Source organism: Vitis riparia, unplaced genomic scaffold, assembly GCF_004353265.1.
Source record: "Vitis riparia cultivar Riparia Gloire de Montpellier isolate 1030 unplaced genomic scaffold, EGFV_Vit.rip_1.0 scaffold567_pilon_pilon, whole genome shotgun sequence".
In the NCBI taxonomy this organism is placed as follows: Eukaryota; Viridiplantae; Streptophyta; class Magnoliopsida; order Vitales; family Vitaceae; genus Vitis; species Vitis riparia.
Window position 1 is genome coordinate 139,856 of NW_023269703.1, and position 19,160 is coordinate 159,015.

Sequence of the window (19,160 nt, forward strand, 5' to 3'; positions counted from 1 at the left end):
GCCACTTTGGAGACTTTGGTTGAGGGGTTTATCTGGTTCCACATTATGACCTTGGTTGCCTTTCAAGTTTAGATTAGGTTTCACTTAGGTGCACTTTAGGTTAGACTTAGCTAGGCCCACCTAGTCTCACCCTAGGCCCGTATAGGTATACCCAACCCATTAGGCACTACCTTAGGCCTATTTAGACACCTTAGATCCGTCTAGGTTCACTTAGACCCATTTAGACACCTTAGACTCGTCTAGGTTCACCTAGACCCATTTAGACATTTTAGGCCCATTTAGGCATGTTTGGCCCATTAGACATTCTTAGCGTGACTTGTTTGATTGCATGACTCATTTATCTCATTTATTTATTTATTTTTATTTTTTATTATTGTTGTCAATCACTTTTATTTATTTAGTTATTCATTATTTATTTATTTATTTTTTTCATTATCTTGTTATTTATTCATTTATCTATTATTATTATTATTTTATCATTCTTCAATTTATTTATTATTTTATTTATTTATTCTTTATACATTTATCCGATTTAATAATTTGAAGTTTTATAGGAAAATCTACCAATGAAGAAGTTTGGAGAGAAAAGGAGTCCTCAGTTGGAACAACTCCAATGGATATAAAAACACAGGCTAGTGATTTTAGGAGGCATTCGGAGATTGTTTTCATAGAGAGAGGGTTTTCATAGGTGAAGAGAGATAGAGAAAAAAAAAAAAAAAGGTCTTTTCAAAAGGGACTTTCAACCAATGTTTTCAGAACCGGACCGGTCATCGAATTAGAAAAATTATCGGTTCATGGTTCATTGGTCAGACCAACGGTCGAAACGCGGTTGAATCGGTGATGTAATAAATATATAATTTATATATTATATAAAATTAAAATAATAATAATAAATAAAAATATATAAAATTACAAATTTTAATAATGTTTGATTTTTATATTTGGTATATTAAATTAAATGATAAAGTTTAATATTTTAAATTTTATTAAATATAAATATGTAATATTTAAGAATGAAGATATTTTTAAGATGAAAAAATTTATAATATTTAATTTTATCTTTTTGTCTTTGTATTTTATTGTTTTAGAATTATTCTATTAATTAATTTATATTATTTTTTATAATTATTATTATATTATTATTATAAAAATAAACAGGAATTTAAATATTTACATTTCTTCAAAGATTTTATATGATAAAAATTTGAAATAAAAACATTAATCTTAGATGAAATTTCTTGAGGGGAATTTCTCCGGGTATGGTAAGATGAAATTCATATTTTCCTATCTCTATATGATTCATCATCACTTTTTCTGCAGATTTTGGTGTCATCTTGTTGATTGTTGTGAATATTTAAGGTTGATTGTTCCTCCTGTTGAATGGATTTAAAACATGTGCATGCTCTGTCCTGGCTTGAACTGTAATCTTTTTTAAAGTCTCTAGTGTTAATGGCTAATGTATATAATCAATCGCTGATATTGATATCTAAGGATCGTGCTTTTGTTTTCTTATATTCCCCACCTGTTTTCAAGCCCTTTGACAAAATAATGGAATGTGGCTCGTCTGTTACCCATCCTCTGTCTTCCTTCCTTTGTTTTTCTTGGGTCATTTCTTTCTATGCTTAGCATCTATATTTCACCCGCCTCCCTTTCTTTGGTGTTCTGGGCTATGGAGACCATGATGGCATGAGTATTTCTAGGAAGATGGAGACTTTATAAGGATTGTATACAATGGGTTGTTTGGGGTTAGATAGATGCAGAGTCCGCCATCGTTTCTGGGGGTCCTCAGGCATTTGTGAATACCGTAGGAAGTGGTCCAGTTGGCAGATGCAGTTTTCCAGATCACAACACTTGCTTCAGAACGGTGTCATGTGCCATAACCCTATTCCAACATGATAAGTTGCTTCGGTATGCTTCCATATTCTGGAGCCAGTGGAAATCAGAAGATAGGTGTGGCCATCTTTTAAGTGCCCTTGTAATCTATCCTGTGGATTGTTGCGTTTCAGCGGGTAAAAGAACTTGATCGTTTCACTATGGAAGGCGAAACCAAGCTGCTGGTTTCTCACACGGCTGATAGGAATATGGATTCTGAACGTCTGTGATAAACGGTGCAGGGGATTGGGTTTCTTTGATTGTATCAAACTCAGCCGTCGGATGATGATTGTAACTTTGAATATGATTCAGAAGCTTCCTCGGCATTAGTATTAAAGTTCCGGCAGAGGCTATTGCATGACCCAGAAATTTTCTGGTGTTTTTGATTAAGGGTGTCTTTTCTTACTTTGTACTGGGTTAAGGAGATGGAGCGCTTTATTTTAGTGAATGCAAATTTGTATCAAGAGATGGAAATGCTTGCAGAGCTCGAACAGACACTATGGAGAATGAAGGGTAGTGATGGAGATTCAGATTGTGTAAATTTGGTTGAATTACAGAAGAAGGTTGCATGGAAGCAGCAGGAAGTGAAGAATCTTCAGGAATTTCCTCTATGGAAAAGGACTTATGATTACACAGTCCGACTTTTGGCAAGATCTCTGGTCACATATTCGGTCAGATCAAATATGTCTTTGGAATTAATCAGATGGCGGATGTTGAGGAAGACATAGATTCAAGGATAATGAACTTTGATTATATTAATCGCAGCCAGTCAGTTTCTGCATTAATGCTATCTTCAGTTCATCCATCTGAGAATAGTAGAGCCAGATTTGCTTCAGGTTCACTACCTTGGGATTGGAAGCTCTTCGCTTAATCATTATCCACTTAAAATCCAAGTGGCTTTCCATGACTCGTAGACAAGTTACAGACGTCATCCTTTTCTCACATGATTTCTACATCCAAAACCTTGCATGGCATGCATCACAATACATCAAGTGGCTAGTTTAAAATATCGGTAATTATCAGAGGACCTTTCTGATATCTGTTGACATGGCACACTCCTTGCACTCTACTTACATGGATAATCATGACCTCCTAGTTGGGCCAAAATGCACTCGACCTGCCTCAGCCTTCTTTGGTGCAATCACATGGGAAATGCCTGCTGAACCTGTGACCGAGATGCTTGAATACAGAGGTGGCAGTTGGTTTTGCATTGGATATTGCTTTGTCATGGAATGCTTACACTCCCAGGGGATCGTGCCTCATGACTTGAGACCAAAAGTTTGATCCTCACTGTAGATCACAAAACTGTCAAACTTGCGGACTTAGGTTTAGCGGGAGAGGAGTCATTAACGGAGATGAAGACTACTGAAACTGGAACCTGTCGTTAAATTGCTCCAGGGCTTTATAGCACAGTAACATGGAAGCATGGGAGACTTAAAAAAGATGAAGCCCATCATTTGCCATCCCGACACAGATCAAGATGAACATGAGATTGATGACAACTTCAGGGGCCATGGGAACTTCGCTGGAGGACGCATCTATGTCAGGAATGAGTTTGGCAACTTGGGCGAATTCTATGGTTGAAGACGAGGCCTCTAATGGTGATATGAGTTGTGGAGAGGCATATTCTGATCAGCCAGTACACATGCTGATTTTTTTGAAGAAAATATGACTGCCCAAACATTTTCCACCATGAATGTCTTTCTGTCAGAGATCTTTTAGACTGCTCAGCCATCCGTAACTTGGGCGGGGTGCAGATTCATCGCACTCTCAAAGCTCTGGGATTTCAGAAACTTTAGCTTCACAATTAGTTGATCCTCTAAGATCTGACCTGCTGGGAACTCCAAACCGTCAAACTTATCTGCCTGTTTTACCTCCTGATGGTGATAGTACACTAATATTTGGTAGTGATCACAATCATTTAAATGATGCTTTAGTTAGAACTACAGAACAGGAGCCTGTTATGCGTTCATAGGTTGGGTTTATCCATACCAATGACTCTGCTAGTTGCCCTTGTAATAATGATACAGATGGCTTCAATCCGCTTATTCAAGCACGACAAGGAATCTTTGGGATCAGTTCATGCAATCAAGGAAGAAAATGTCGCGGATATATCGCCGAAATATCATGTATCGAAGGGTTTCGACACGATATTTCATGGAGAAATATCGGTCCGGCGATATTTCGCGGGTCAACGAAAGTCAGACGCACTACAGTACCTCTCCATTTGCCTGCTGCCGAGAGGATTTGAACCCCAAACCAAAAGGTTTGGGGTTCACCCACTCACCTGGCTAAGTCCCCTTTTGATATATAATATGCAACAACTATATATATACTTAAATTCATTATATAAAGAAAATATAAGAATATTTTAAAAAGCAAATTAATTATAATTATTTTATAATTAAATGCAAAGTCTTTTAATTAATTACCAAAAATATAAAAATTATATAATTTTCTTCATAATGTTTTTAATATCATAAATAATTAATTAAATATTAAAAAATTATATATATATCATTATTCATTTTATATTGTTTAATATAATTGAATTAAATAGATCATATTTTAATACTAATATATATTTTAAAATTAGACATATTATAATCAAATATCATAATATTAGGTGTAATTTAATAATAAATGTACACTTATAAAATCCATATTTTTATCGATGCATACGATATTATTATCAAATATGATAAATCATGTTATACATATATCAAAATTTTTAATAAAATAACTTTAAAATGTCTATTATACTTCTAATTATATTATTATGAGGTTTTTCTTACATTTTCATGAGTTTTTAACAATTTTAAACTTATCAATTTTTTTTCCAAAATATCCACCGATATATCTCCGATATATCCAATATATCTCCGATATATCCGATATATCCGTAAAATCGAAATACCGATATATCCGTGATTACCGATATTTTCATTCTTGCATGCAATTAATGGTAAATCATGCAGAGGAGCAGTGGGGTTGAATAATTCAACACCAAGTCAAGGAATTCCTAGCAAGCCCCATGCTGACTTTCCTTCCAAGGCACAGGAAAACAATCCCCGCGAGAGGCAAAGTAGGGCCCCACGCCACCAATATTCCTCATCTCGTTTCCAACCGCCTCTCAACCCCCGGGCCCCACTTATGGATGGCTTGCACTGTCATCTCTAAGTGCATCTTTCTTTATACACATTCTTGCAATCAAAAATCTCGTACTGTATCAACTTGGGAGCTAGCAACTCTATATACACGAGACGAGGGCTCAGGAATGCCAAAAGGAATTTGAAAGCTGTGCAACTGTAAACATGGTTCGTTTTGCACCCAAATCAGACTGAACAGATATATGAAGATCAAGATGGCAATATACAGCTGTGAATTGGTGCCAGAAATGGTTACCGCTGTAAGGTTTTTAACTGCCATTTAGGAATGGTAGCTTTGCTGTTGATGCAAATATCCATGGAGTATGTTAGGCAAAAGTTGAAGCGTGAGCTTAAACGGGAATACATGCTATTGAAGATCATATCCATGTTTGATGTAATCCTTGGGTGCTTAGATGTATGTTTGACTTGTTTGGATAGAATATATGTTGTGTACTATATTTCTATGCTAACTTTGATGTTTTATGATAGCGCTTGAGAGGCAATTCAAGTACGCATCCTAACTCTCTTTTATTGTGATTTGATATTGTTTGGCACACTATTTTTTGAAATCACCCTAGTCTACCTCCTAGGTACCCTCAATTAATCAATTAATTGATCCATTTCCCTCAATTGAGTAATTAGATACCTCTTTAGGGCTTAGAAGAGTACTACATCTTAGAGGTACCTTCCTAATAAGTAACTTGGCCCTTGAATCTAGACTCGGGTTTTTCAAAGACATGCTTTTCCAAAACTATGGAGTCACTTCTTTAGGGTTTTTCTTTCTTATTTTGTTTTCCCTTTTAAAATATAATAAAATAAGTGGCAACTCCGACTTTTTCAAAATTAAATTTTCATCAATAAAAACGAGTCTCACCGATTGAGTGGGGACGCATACAGTCCATAGTTTTAACACATAAAAATTGAAAATATTAATATATCTATATTTATATTTTTCATGATTTAATTTAATAATATTAAAGTTTTTTTAAAAAATCAAATATTATTAATATATTAATTATTTATATATTTTTTAATTATTTATAATTATTTTTAATTTTAATAATATATAAATTATATATTTATAATGTCATCCTAATATCACATCATGATGAGCGACCATAGTTGAACCCCGAATGCACTAACCAATGAATCATGATCCTTAATATTTCTAGTTCAATTGAACAATCCAATTATAAAAACATGTTCGTTGCTTGAGGATTGCACCCTTTATATATATCAATTGTACTAAAATGTTTTATTTCATTAGTATTTGAATGCTATCAAATGTGAAACCTGTTTATATTTACACTGCTAAAGGCACCGTGTGATATAACTGAAAGGATCACTGCTGGCCTCCACTGCTAGAAACTTCATTGATGAATCCAACAAACGTGAAGGAGGAATTATTGATTCGAATTTACTTAATTAAAGAAACTTGATTGATGACTCAACAAAATTGAAAATGGAATCAGTGATTGGAATTATTGATATACACACGTTTCTCTCATCATTATGTCACTTTTACTCGTAAAAAGGTTTATCTTTTTTTTTTTTTTTTTTTTTTTTTGGGAAAAAGTGGGTATGAACCTTTTAATTTTGGAATCAAAGTGGGCATGTACCCCCAAAGTAAAGAGTGTGGGATTTTTTTTATAAAATTACAATAGTTTAAAAAATAATTTCAAATCTATCATAGTTTTATCCAGATAGGAAAGAGAAAATAACTTGTAAGTGAAAATTTGTCTCTTTAAGAGATGATTTTCAAAAAAATAAAAAATAAAAAATTTAAGAAGTGAGAAATCGTCTCTTTAAGAGACGATTTAAAAAAAATAAAATTAAACAAAGTGAGAAATTGTCTCTTAAAGAAACGATTTCTACAAAAAAATATATATGAAAAAAATTCTCACTTAAAAAAAAAAAAAAAAAAAAACCAAGTGAAGAGACGATTTCCACACAAAAGTGAGAAGTGAGAAATGATCTCTTCAAGAGACAATTTCCATACTTTTAAAAGTGAGAAATTCTCACTTCAAAAAAAAAAAAAAAAACCTTCAAAAATCCACCTTTTTATTATTTATTCTATTTATACAATAATACAATTATTATAAATATATATTATAAAATTAATTAATTTTATTTACTAAATTTAATATATAAATAACATACTAAATTTAATATAAGATAAATAATCTATTATTCTTTTCTCTTACTTTGGAATTAAAAAAAAAACTATTATCAATTTATGTAAAAAATGAGTTTTAAAAACAATTGTTATTAATTTATAAAATAGTTATTTAGTATATTATTTTAAAGGTGAGAAATTCTCACTTCAAAAAAAAAAAAAAAACCTTCAAAAATCCATTTTTTCTCTTACTAAATAACATACTAAATTTAATTTTTTTTTTTTGAAGTGAGAATTTCTCACTTTTAAAGGTGGTGTGGAATGTCTCTTGAAGAGATGATTCTGCTTGGGCTTTTTTAAAATAATATACTAAATAATTATTTAATAAATTAATAACAATTGTTTTAAAATTTTATTTTTCATATAAATTGACAATAGTTTTTTTTTTTAATTCCAAAGTAAGAGAAAAAAAATAAATTATTTATCTTATATTAAATTTAGTATGTTATTTATATATTAAATTTAGTAAATAAAATTAATTAATTTTATAATATATATTTATAATAATTGTATTATTGTATAAATAGAATAAAGAATGAAAAAATGGATTTTTGAAGGGTTTTTTTTTTATTTTTTTCTTTTGAAGTTAGAATTTCTCACTTTTTAAAGTATGGAAATCATTGATTTTCGATTTTCCAAATGTTTTTTTTTCAATTTAAGTGAGAATTTCTCACTTTTGTTGTCGTCTCTTAAATAGCTGATTTCCCACTTGGTTTTTTTATTTTTATTTTTCTTTTGAGAATTTCTTACATATATGTTTTTTGGGTGAAAATCGTCTCTTTAAGAGACAATTTCTCACTTGGTTTTATTTTATTTTTTTATTTTTTTTAAAACTGTTTCTTGAAGAGACGATTTCTCATTTCTTAATTTTTTTTATTTTTTATTTTTTTATGAAAATCATCTCTTCAAGAGACGATTTCTCACTTCTTAAATTTTTTATCTTTTATTTTTTAAAAATCGTCTCTTGAAGAGAGATTTTTCACTTACAAGTTATTTTTTCTTTTTTATTTGGACAAAATTACTATTGATTTAAAATTATTTTGATTTAAAATTATTTTTCCTATTATAATAATTTAGAAATTATTTTTAAAACTGTTGTATTCTTATAAAAAACAAAAAAGTGTGTGTAAAGGAACGACCAGCTACTTAAAAGTAGTAGTAGTGTGACTAGTGTCGACCAGCTACTTTCTTCGAATTATCGCTACAGAAACACGCCCCCGGGGGGGGGGGGGGGGGGGGGGGGGGGGTGTGGTGGTTTCTCTCTGGTTTCTTAAAAGTAGTAGTGTCGACCAGCTACTTTCTTCGAATTATTGCTACAGAAACACGCCCGGGGGTTGGGGGGGGGGGGGGGGGGGGGGCGGCGTCGTGGTGGTTTCTCTCTGGTTTCTTAAAAGTAGTAGTGTCGACCAGCTACTTTCTTCGAATTATTGCTACAGAAACACGCCCGGGGGTGGGGGGGGGGAATTATTGCTACAGAAACACGCCCGGCGGCCCCACGAGACGACTCTCTCTCTATCTCTTCTTTTTTCAAGGGTCACAAAGTCACCATTCTCACTGCCATCCACCTTCTCACCAGTACACTACTCCCACCTTTTTTTTTTTTCTTTTTTTCAGAAAAAGTGAGTATGAACCTTTCAATTTTGGAATCAAAGTGGGCATGTACCCCAAATTAAAGAGTGTGGGATTTTTTTTATAAGACGACGGTAGTTTTAAAAAATAATTTCTAAATTATCCAGAAAAATAATTTCAAATCTATCATAATTTTGTCTAGATAGAAAGAGAAAATAACTTGTAAGTGAAAAATTGTCTTTTCAATAAACAATTTTCAAAAATAAAAAATAAAAAATTTAAGAAGTGAGAAATCGTCTCTTAAATAAACGATTTTCACAATAAAAAATATATATGAGAGAAATTCTCACTTAAAAGGAAACAAAATGAAGAGACGATTTCCACACAAAAGTGAAAAGTGGAAATTGTCTCTTTAAGAGACAAATTCCATACTTTTAAAAGTGAGAAATTCTCACTTCAAAAAAAAAAAAAAAAAAAAACCTTCAAAAATCCACATTTTCATTATTTATTCTATTTATACAATAATACAATTATTATAAATATATATTATAAAATTAATTAATTTTATTTACTAAATTTAATATATAAATAACATACTAAATTTAATATAAGATAAATAATCTATTATTTTTTTTTCTTATTTTGGAATTAAAAAAAACTATTATCAATTTATGTGAAAAATAAATTTTAAAAACAATTATTATTAATTTATTAAATAATTATTTAGTATATCATTTTAAAAAAGCCCAATTGGAAATAGTTTCCTCAAGAGACGATTTCCACCTCCCCTTTAAAGGTGAGAAACACATAAATTGATAATAGTTTTTTTTTTTTAATTCTAAAGTAAGAGAAAAAAATAATAGATTATTTATCTTATATTAAATTTAGTATGTTATTTATATATTAAATTTAGTAAATAAAATTAATTAATTTTATAATATGTATTTATAATAATTGTATTATTGTATAAATAGAATAAAAAAAGAAAAAATGGATTTTTGAAAGGTTTTTTTTTTTTCCTTTTGAAGTGAGAATTTCTCACTTTTAAAAGTATGGAAATCGTCTCTTGAAGAGACGATTTCCGATTTTTCAAGTGTTTTTTTTTTTCAATTTAAGTGAGAATTTCTCACTTTTGTTGTCGCCTCTTAAATAAATGATTTTCCACTTAGTTTTTTATTTTTATTTTTTTTTTAAGAATTTCTCACATATATGTTTTTTTTTTTGTGAAAATCCTCTCTTTAAAAGACGATTTCTTATTAGTTTTTTTTTATTTTTTTAAAACCGTCTCTTAAAGAGACAATTTCTCACTTCTCAATTTTTTATTTTTTTGTGAAAATCATCTCTTGAAGAAACAATTTTTTACTTCTTAAATTTTTTTTTTTTTTTTTTTTGAAAATCTTCTCTTAAAGAGACGATTTTTAAGACGAGATAGATTTGAAATTATTTTCCCTATTATAATAATTTAGAAATTATTTTTTAAAACAGCTGTACTCTTATAAAAAATGTGTGCGTGTAAAGGAACGACCCTATATGCACTATCGGTATTAGCTCCCCACTGTACTCTCACCACCCCAAAAGACGAATCTCTCTCCTTTTTTTTTTTTTTTTTGGTTTTTGGGGCTTTCTCTCTGGTTTCTTAAAAGTAGTACTACTGCTGTCGACCACCTACTTTCTTCGAATTATTGCTACAGAAACACGCTCCGGCGGACCCACGAGACGACTCTCTCTCTCTATCTCTTCTTTTTCTTTTTTGGCCTTTTCTCTGGTTTAAAACTACTAATGCAACCCATTCAAGGGTCACAAAGTCACCATTCTCACTGCCGTTGGCCACCATCTCCGGCCATCCACCTTCTCACCAGTACACTACTCCCACCTTCATGAGCGGAATACCGTGAACAGCTCCAACCAACCCACCACCGTCATACTCTGGTACATTTCCCTTCTTATTTTGCTTTCAAACCGACTTCTTTCTTCTTCTTCTTTTTAATTATGCTTTATTTGTTTATTCTTCTGAGAAATTGTTTAAAATTCATGAGACTTTGGATTGCATGGATTGACTCGGAGAATGTTGAGTTCGTTTAACGGCTTAAATTGTATCAAGATCTAGGCTGGTTGAAACAATGCCGACTTTTGTTCTCCTTAAAATTCTATTTCTAACCGTGCGAACATTGGCTTAAGATCAGCTCTTTACTCTGGAATTCAAACCTGATCATAAGATTCATGACACAGGCTTAAGATGAGCTCTTAAGGTGAACTAATCTGATATTCTGCCTATTATTCTTACTCTGGAATTCCTATGTTTCACCTGAATTCTATTTACACTTGTGAATCCCAACTAGAGAGCTCCTTAAAATTTTATTTCTCGACCTATTTGGAAAGAGCTACTCTAAAGCCTATTCCATTGGTCACTTTTCAGTCGAAAACCTGTAAGTTTCATAGATCACTTTTCTCAGGGTGCTCGTAGATCAGGGAATAAAAAAAAACCACTTCTCATTCAGAAGCGGGAAAGGACAGATGAATTAAGCGGTCATCGAGATCTTTATAGAAAATAAAACCTTTTCCAAAAAATTCACACAGTGAACCACCACCTCAGCAATCATAGCCTCACCATTTTGTAACATTTGACATGGCATTATAATCAGGCTTACCAGTCTGAGGCTTTTGAGCACTCTAATCCCCTTATGTACCTTACAATCCCAAGGATTTGAGACATTATTTTCAAAGATCTAAAGATATTATGTTGCAGACCTAAGATACCGACATTTGTATATTAGCTTCCATGAACAAGGTAATGATCCTCTATTGCTTCATTATGATCAAGACAATAATACCATAATAGATTTTTTTTTTTAAATATCATAATTATCCATCAATTAAAAAATATGCAATTACAATATCATTTTTAAACATAAAATTATGCAATAATAATTTTTAAACAAATTATTATTTCCCTTTGATCTTTGAGTTGGTCAATGACACATGAGTTGAGTCTAAGGAGAAAAAGAGAAGCAAGCCATGGAGAATCTGCTTCATCTTTCTGTGCTAATCATCTGTCTAGTCTTGTGAGATTTTTCGAAGTTAAGAAATAATGGTTAGAAGACAAAATGTGGCATAGGAGGATCTGAAAAACAAGAAAATTAACGAGTGAGGTGTGAAAAAGGAAAAAGAAAGCTTAAGTCATACTCAGTGAATATAGTACTGTTCTGTCACTGATGATAGGGAACTTTTCAAGTGAATGCACAAGTTCATTATTCATTGGATAGTGCTTAGGGTGCAATTTGAGGCGGGTAAGCTCGACTCAATCTAAACTTGATATAATGTTTGGCGGGTTTAGATAATCATTTTTATTATTGGGATTCAGCTTGAGTTGAAGTTTTCAAATCAAGTTCAATTTGGTTTGTGCCTAGGTTAAGATTAAGGTTTGGATAACATAAACCTAATTTCAATCCAATTTTATGTTTTTATAATATTTATAATATATATTATTTTATACAGTAATATTTATTTTTTTAGATTTTTAAGAAAAAATATCAAATTAATATTATACAATATATATTTTTATTTTTTAGATTTGTTACATATAAATTTTTTCTTATTTACTATTTAATCTCTCATGTAAATATATAAAAATTTTATTAAAAAAATATTATAAATGAATTTTAAATTATATAACTTAAAAAAACATTATATTTTCCTTGGGTTTGAATAAACCTAATTTGAATTCAATTTAATGTTTCTTAATATTTATAATATATATTATCTTGTACAATAATATTCATTTTTTTATATTCTTATGAAAAAAATGTTAAATTAATATTATATAATATACATCTTCATTTAAAATATATATATACAAATTTGTTTTTATATTTTTGTTGTTATATCTAAATTGTCTTATTTTATTATTTAAATTTTCATAAAAATATATAGAAATTTTGTTAAAAGAAAAAAGAAAATAAAACATTGTAGAAGGATTTTGAATTATATAATTTGATTAACTTGAAATAAAACTTGACTACCTTGAATTCAAGCGGGTTTAGAGAAATGAGGTTGGGTTAAGTTTTGGTTCAATACTTTGGGTATGAAGTCAATTTGGGTTAGATTTTGATCAATTGTTTTTTATTCCAGTTGAATTTGGGTTAGATATCAATCCATTAATATTGTAGCCATAACAGTGTTTCAGAAAATCAAAGGCAAAATTAGCATGTGTTCCTCGACTTGTGACCAAGTGCTAAAGTCGGGGCTTTTCCCTTACAATTATTGATGTAACTCTATGAGTACACTTTAGTGATTCTCATAAATGTTTATACATTTTTTAATGCTTGAATAATAAAAATTTTCAAGTATTAAAAATATTATAATTGAAACTCAAAAAATAGATCTAATTATTATAAAAAATAAGAAATAAAAATTGATATATCATGAATTATGATTTTACTATTTTTTTTCTATACATAACTATAATTTCATTTTAATTAATTAATTCAATAAAAGAAATCATTTTGTTTAAATAATTTATGGAAACAAGTTTTTGTTTTTTGTTTTTTAAAAACTTGTCAAACACCCTTATTTCTTTTAATAAAATTTTTAAAAATTATTTTTTTATTCTTTAATTTAAAAATAGTTTATAAAAAAAAAAGTAGAAAAAAATGATGAAACAACCTATCTTTCTAATTTTAAGTGAAAATTGAAGCTATTCATAAGGTGTTTAATAAAATTGAAGATTAAAAATTAAGTGCTAAACTTTAATGCTGAGTTACAAATGTTGGAAAGTTACAAGTGGCAAATGAATAAAAGTGAAAAATGATTGGCATGAATTTAAGAGTTCTATTTTACAAATTTATTATTTTATTCTTCATTTTTGGCTCTAATATTTTTTAATGTTTAGTTGTTTTCAGTTTGATCTTTTTACAGAGAACAGGCGCGAGAGCAATGCAGATATTCCCAGAAAGTGTGCGGAAACTTTGGAATGAATGGGAGCTACGCTTCATGGTTCTACTCAGCCTTTTCCTACAAATCGTCCTAATCATCTTTAGCAATCGACGAAAGTACACAGTCACACCTTGGATCAGAACCCTGATTTGGTCGGCCTACTTGTCCGCAGACTGGGTGGCGACAGTATCCCTCGGTACCCTCTCAAACAGCCAAGGAGATTCGGAAGGGAAACTTCTGGATCCAAACTATACCCTCATGGCATTTTGGGCGCCATTCCTTCTCTTGCACCTTGGTGGTCCGGACACTATCACGGCTTACTCCTTAGAAGATAATGAGTTGTGGTCAAGGCACCTGCTTGGACTAGTTGTCCAAGTTGGAGTGGCTTTCTACGTGTTTCTGAGGTCATGGGCAGGAACTCCACTCACATTTCTATCCATTCCAATGTTTGTGGCTGGAATTATCAAGTACGGAGAGAGGACCTGCGTTCTGAGGTCTGCAAGCAAGAATCACTTTAGAGATTCTTTGCTTCCAGTTCCTGATCCTGGACCTGATTATGTTGAGTTCATGAAGGAATATAGGGAGGGCAAACTGGAGGTTGCTAAAATGAGCAAAGAATACATCGTTCAAAAGCCACTTCAATCTACCGTTGGTGATGACATTACTGTTCCTAGTAGAAAATATATTGACAAAGCTTACTTCTTATTCAAGAACCAATTCAAGCATCTATATGCAGACCTCATCCTTAGCTTGGATAACGAAAAAACCAGTGAGGGCATCATCAGGTACATGTCATCCGAAGACGCCTTCAAAGTGGTGGAGATGGAGCTCAATTTTATGTATGATGTGCTATACACCAAGGCAACAGTGATTTATTCTCTACTTGGCATTCTGCTCCGTTCCACCAGCTTCTCCTTCACTATTTCTACTTTAGCGTCCTTCCACTTCTTCATCGATAAGCACGAGTTCTCAAACATTGACATCGACATTACTTACTTATTACTCATTGGAGCTATTTTTCTAGAGGTTTATGCCCTCACTAAGCTGATTTTGTCCGACTGGAGCATTGTCTGGTTGAGCAGCAAGATGAACTCCCTGGCTGATTCCATTTACCGAGCCATTACCTCTTTTAGATCAGTTATAACCAGTGACAAGAGATGGTCTAGACGCATGGCACAGAACAATTTAATTGATTCTTGCCTCAGAGACAAAACCAAGTTCAATCAGGTTCCCAGGTTCCTTGACATGAACAATTTCTTAGAGAGTTACTGGTACATGACTTGGAAGAAGGTGGATGACATGAAGGAACCCATCTTCAGCTTGCTCCTAGAGATGACAAATGATGTCAGGGATCTCAGGTCACTACTCAAACACAGAGGTGATTATGTGATTACAAAATGGGGGGTTATTAGGACACTTGGTTGGAGTATAGTTGACGTGGAATTTGATCACAGCATCCTCCTTTGGCATATTGCAACCGATCTCTGTAGCTATTCTGATGATGACCCCAATCCTAAATCAAGATGCAAAATAAGCAAATGCTTGTCTGAGTATATGTTGTATCTGCTAGCCATGTGTCCATTTATGCTGCCAAAAGGGATAGGGGAGTTTAGATTCCGAGACACTTGTTCAGAGACCAAAAGATTCTTCCAGCAAAGAAGCGAGTCCATATCTAACAGAAATGAAGCTTGCAGATTGTTGCTTGAAGTTGACACAGAAGTTGAGCCCAAAGAGGTGAAAGGAGATAAAAGCAAGTCAGTGTTATTCGAGGCATGTAGGCTTGCCAAGGAGTTGAAATCACTGTATATGGAGATGGGAGAGAAATGGAAGATGGTGAGTGAGGTGTGGGTGGAGATGTTGTGCTATGCTGCCAGTCATTGTGGATGGATTCAACACGGTCAGCAGCTCCGGCGAGGCGGGGAGCTACTCACTCATGTCTGCCTTCTCATGTCCCACCTCGGTTTAAGCGAGCAATTCCAAATACTGGAAGGTGAAACCCTCTGGACCCCACCTCCGATGTCCGTCCCCCTCCGCCCCCTCCGCCCCCTCGAACTCCCCCTCCCCCCAACTCCTGGGACTTTTGGGACCCTTTCTCCCCGGCCCCCCCTTCCCCAACCCCCTATTTCCCTGGGAGTTTGATGCCGCTTCTTGATCACGAGGAAGCTTGTAATTTGAACATCTCATTTCTTTCGTGACTGCTCGATGTGGGATGGGATTCAAGAAGGGTAAAGAAATGCCAAAATAAGAATATAGAAAGAAGGCCCAATTCTATGGCCCACACTTCCTCGGCCTTATGTTCCCTCAAGCACTAAACCCGATCACTAAATTGGAAATTTAGGCTTTATTTATTTATTTTAAATAAAAAGTTTCTAAAAACAGATTAGGTCCATAAAACACTCTTTACTTTTCTTTTCTTTTTTTTTTTTTTTTTGTTTTTTTTTTTTACCTAAAGTGTGATTAGAGAATTTTCAGATTCACATGATGAGGATAGAACCTTCGTCTCGCCTATAAGGAAAGAGGGGGTTGGGCACAAAAAAAGTAATTTAACATATTTCTAAATGCTTCAAAATAACAAGATTTAATATAATAACAAAAGTTTATAATAAATATGTTTGATTACTAACAAAGTGTTGAAAATTATCTAGATTAAGTCGTATTAATTATTTAGTGGTTTTTATGTGATACATTTATGAATTTGTAATTGAATCCAATGTTTGATTATTTATATTAATTCTTTAATTTTTGGATTTTTAATTTAGGGAAAAACATCACCACCTAACATTTGATTTTTCAAAATTAATTAAAATTATTAACTCTAGTGGATATTTAGATGCATTTGAATTATAGTCTAGAATTTTAATTATAGAAATTTCACTAAATTGGAAATTTTGTAATAAATTCACTTATAATATAATTTTTTATATTATAATTTTATTGAGAATTGGATGAGCTACGACATCATGTAGTTAAATTTCGGTTTTGATTTTGGAACTTTCTGGATATATTTTAAATTCTTTTCTTATCAAACCAAGAGATTTTTATAATATTTGATTTGTTTTATTTAGTAAGAATTCATTAAATAAATTTTAAATTTATTTGAAAATAAGAGAACAAAATAGGGACAAAAAAACAACTTATCTTAGTCATATTCAATCTTTTTTAATGACAATTTTACTAATATATGATAAATTAATTCTCACCTAAATTGCATACAAAATTTTTAAGATTGAATCTTATTTTATTTTAATTTTTAAAATGAGAAAGTGGGTGTAAGTGTTATTGTAGTTACCGGATGGCTGCAACTGCCCAAAAAATGAAATGCAAGCAAAACAGAGGAAGGAGAAAATTCCAAATAAGGTAGTCCATATCTAACAGTTTATGTAATTCATAATTTAACATATTTCTAAATACTTCAAAATAACAAGATTTATTATAAAAACAAAAGTTCATAATAATTAATTATATAGTTGGTTAAGAAATGGATAATTAGCTAGTGGTCATGGGGTTCTTTAATTATGTTTGATTACTAACAAATGTGTTGAAAATTTTCTAGACTAAGTTGTATTAATTACTTAATGGTTTTTATGTGACACATACATCTTTAAATTTATGAATTTGTGATTGAAAGTATATTTGATTATTCAAATTAATTCCTTAATTTTTGGTTTTTTAATTTAGGGAAAAAATTACCTCCTAAATTTGGATTTTTAAAAATTAATTAAAATTATTAACTCTAGTGGATATTTAGCCCAATTTGAATTATTCTCTACAATTTTAATTGATAGTTGATTTTTTTTAATTGTATTATAATGAGCTAAACTTAAAATTTTATAATAATAAAAAAATTAATTATAATTTTATTGACAATTGGATGAGTTATGATATCATGTAATTAAACCTCAATTTTAATTTCATTTTGGAAGTTTGTAGATTTATTTTAAATTCATTTCTTATCAAATTAAGTGATTTTTTATTATTATTTGATTTTTTTTTGTTAGTAAGAATTCATTAAATAAATTCTAAATTTACTTCAAAAATAAGAGAACAAAATGAGGGGAAAAAACAATTTATCTTAGTCTATCTTAGTCATACTTATTCTTTTTTTAATGACAATTTTACTAATATATAATAAATTATTTTTCATCTAAATTGCATAGAAAAATTTTAAATTTTAATTGAGAAATTGGGTTTCAGTGTTATTATAGTTACCAAAATTGTAAGAAAAACAGAGGAGAAAATTAGAAGAAAACTGAGGAAAGAAGGTGACAAAAAAATTGAATATATAATAGGTGAAGCAGAGTATGTCTTTCTCTTGAAAATTTGAACTCAACTCCATCACTCCAACTTTCAAAACCCCTCACCATCTCCAATTAAGTTTGGCAGATCTCCACAGTTGTCAATGGTGGGATCAAGGCCCACAGTGGTGTTTCAACTTTCAATGGTCTTCCTTTCACAATTAATTTAGAAAGAATCATATTTTTATTTTTTATTTTTTTATGAATAAAAGTTAATTAACACCTCTTTCTAAATAATGCATGTGAAGTCTCTTTGGCCTAATTTTCTCAAAATGATTTAACCTAGGCAATACAAATCCACTATAAAGTCTTCCGACCTTAGTCACATTATTCTTAACATAATCCGAATTTGATTTTGTTAATTTTTGAATTTTTTTTCCTTGAAAAAATGAGATGTTTTCTCATGACATATTTTAATAATTTTTTTAAATGATATTTTTAAAAAATAATTCTAAAAAATGGATAATAATTGAAAATAAAGCTCTGCAGATAAAACTTAATTTTAAAAAATATTTAAAAATATACAAAATAAATTAAAAATATTTAAAGTTCTCAAATAGATTTTTATTTTAGAAAATATCAAAGAAATATTCTTAAAAATTGCTTTTTTTTATAGTTGTTTCAAATAAAAAATAAAGAAAGTTACCAAAAAGACCTTAAACTATATAAATCTATAAATGTTTTACTCACATGATCATCTTAAAATAATAGGTTTAAATAAATTATGGAAATATGGAAAGATTTGTTAACAACACCACTTTTGTCTGTTTCTATTTGTCTAAGCCACCTTTCTTTCTTTGAGGACAATTCTTATTCTTCAATATGTTTCTCAACCAAATGATTAAAGAAGCCCATAATGCCCAATGGTTTTCCTTTTACAAATAATTTAGAAAGGCACGTATTTTTTTTTTAATCGTGTATAATTCAACTTCCTCTTTTAACCCTAAGAATAGCTCAGTTGGTCCAGTCTTGAGTTTGCTCCCCAATGGTCACTAGTTCGAGTAGATCATACAGAAAACTAGGTGATTTCTGAAGGTCGAAGGGAATTATATGAGACAATTACACATGCAGCCACACAGAAGCATATAGTTTGAGGTAATTAAGTTTACCAATTTGTTTGGAATGTAGATGAGATAGAATTTGATCACAACACATTTCTTCATATAT

The 19,160-nt window shown here is 31.0% G+C and overlaps 1 protein-coding gene across 1 annotated transcript; it reads left to right on the forward strand.

Annotated features, from left to right (window-relative positions):
* The first annotated feature begins 10,537 nt into the window (after nucleotides 1-10,537).
* LOC117910061 lies at nucleotides 10,538-15,837 on the forward strand. Its single transcript, XM_034824117.1, has 2 exons — nucleotides 10,538-10,695; nucleotides 13,665-15,837. The coding sequence occupies exon 2, from the start codon at nucleotides 13,699-13,701 to the stop codon at nucleotides 15,835-15,837; it is 2,139 nt and encodes a 712-aa protein (XP_034680008.1). The 5' UTR covers nucleotides 10,538-10,695; nucleotides 13,665-13,698.
* The last annotated feature ends 3,323 nt before the right edge of the window (nucleotides 15,838-19,160 follow it).

What these genes read in the sequence shown, in the direction of transcription:
- LOC117910061 (XM_034824117.1), top strand. Translation starts at nt 13,699, where the DNA reads ATGCAGATATTCCCAGAAAGTGTGCGGAAACTTTGGAATGAATGGGAG.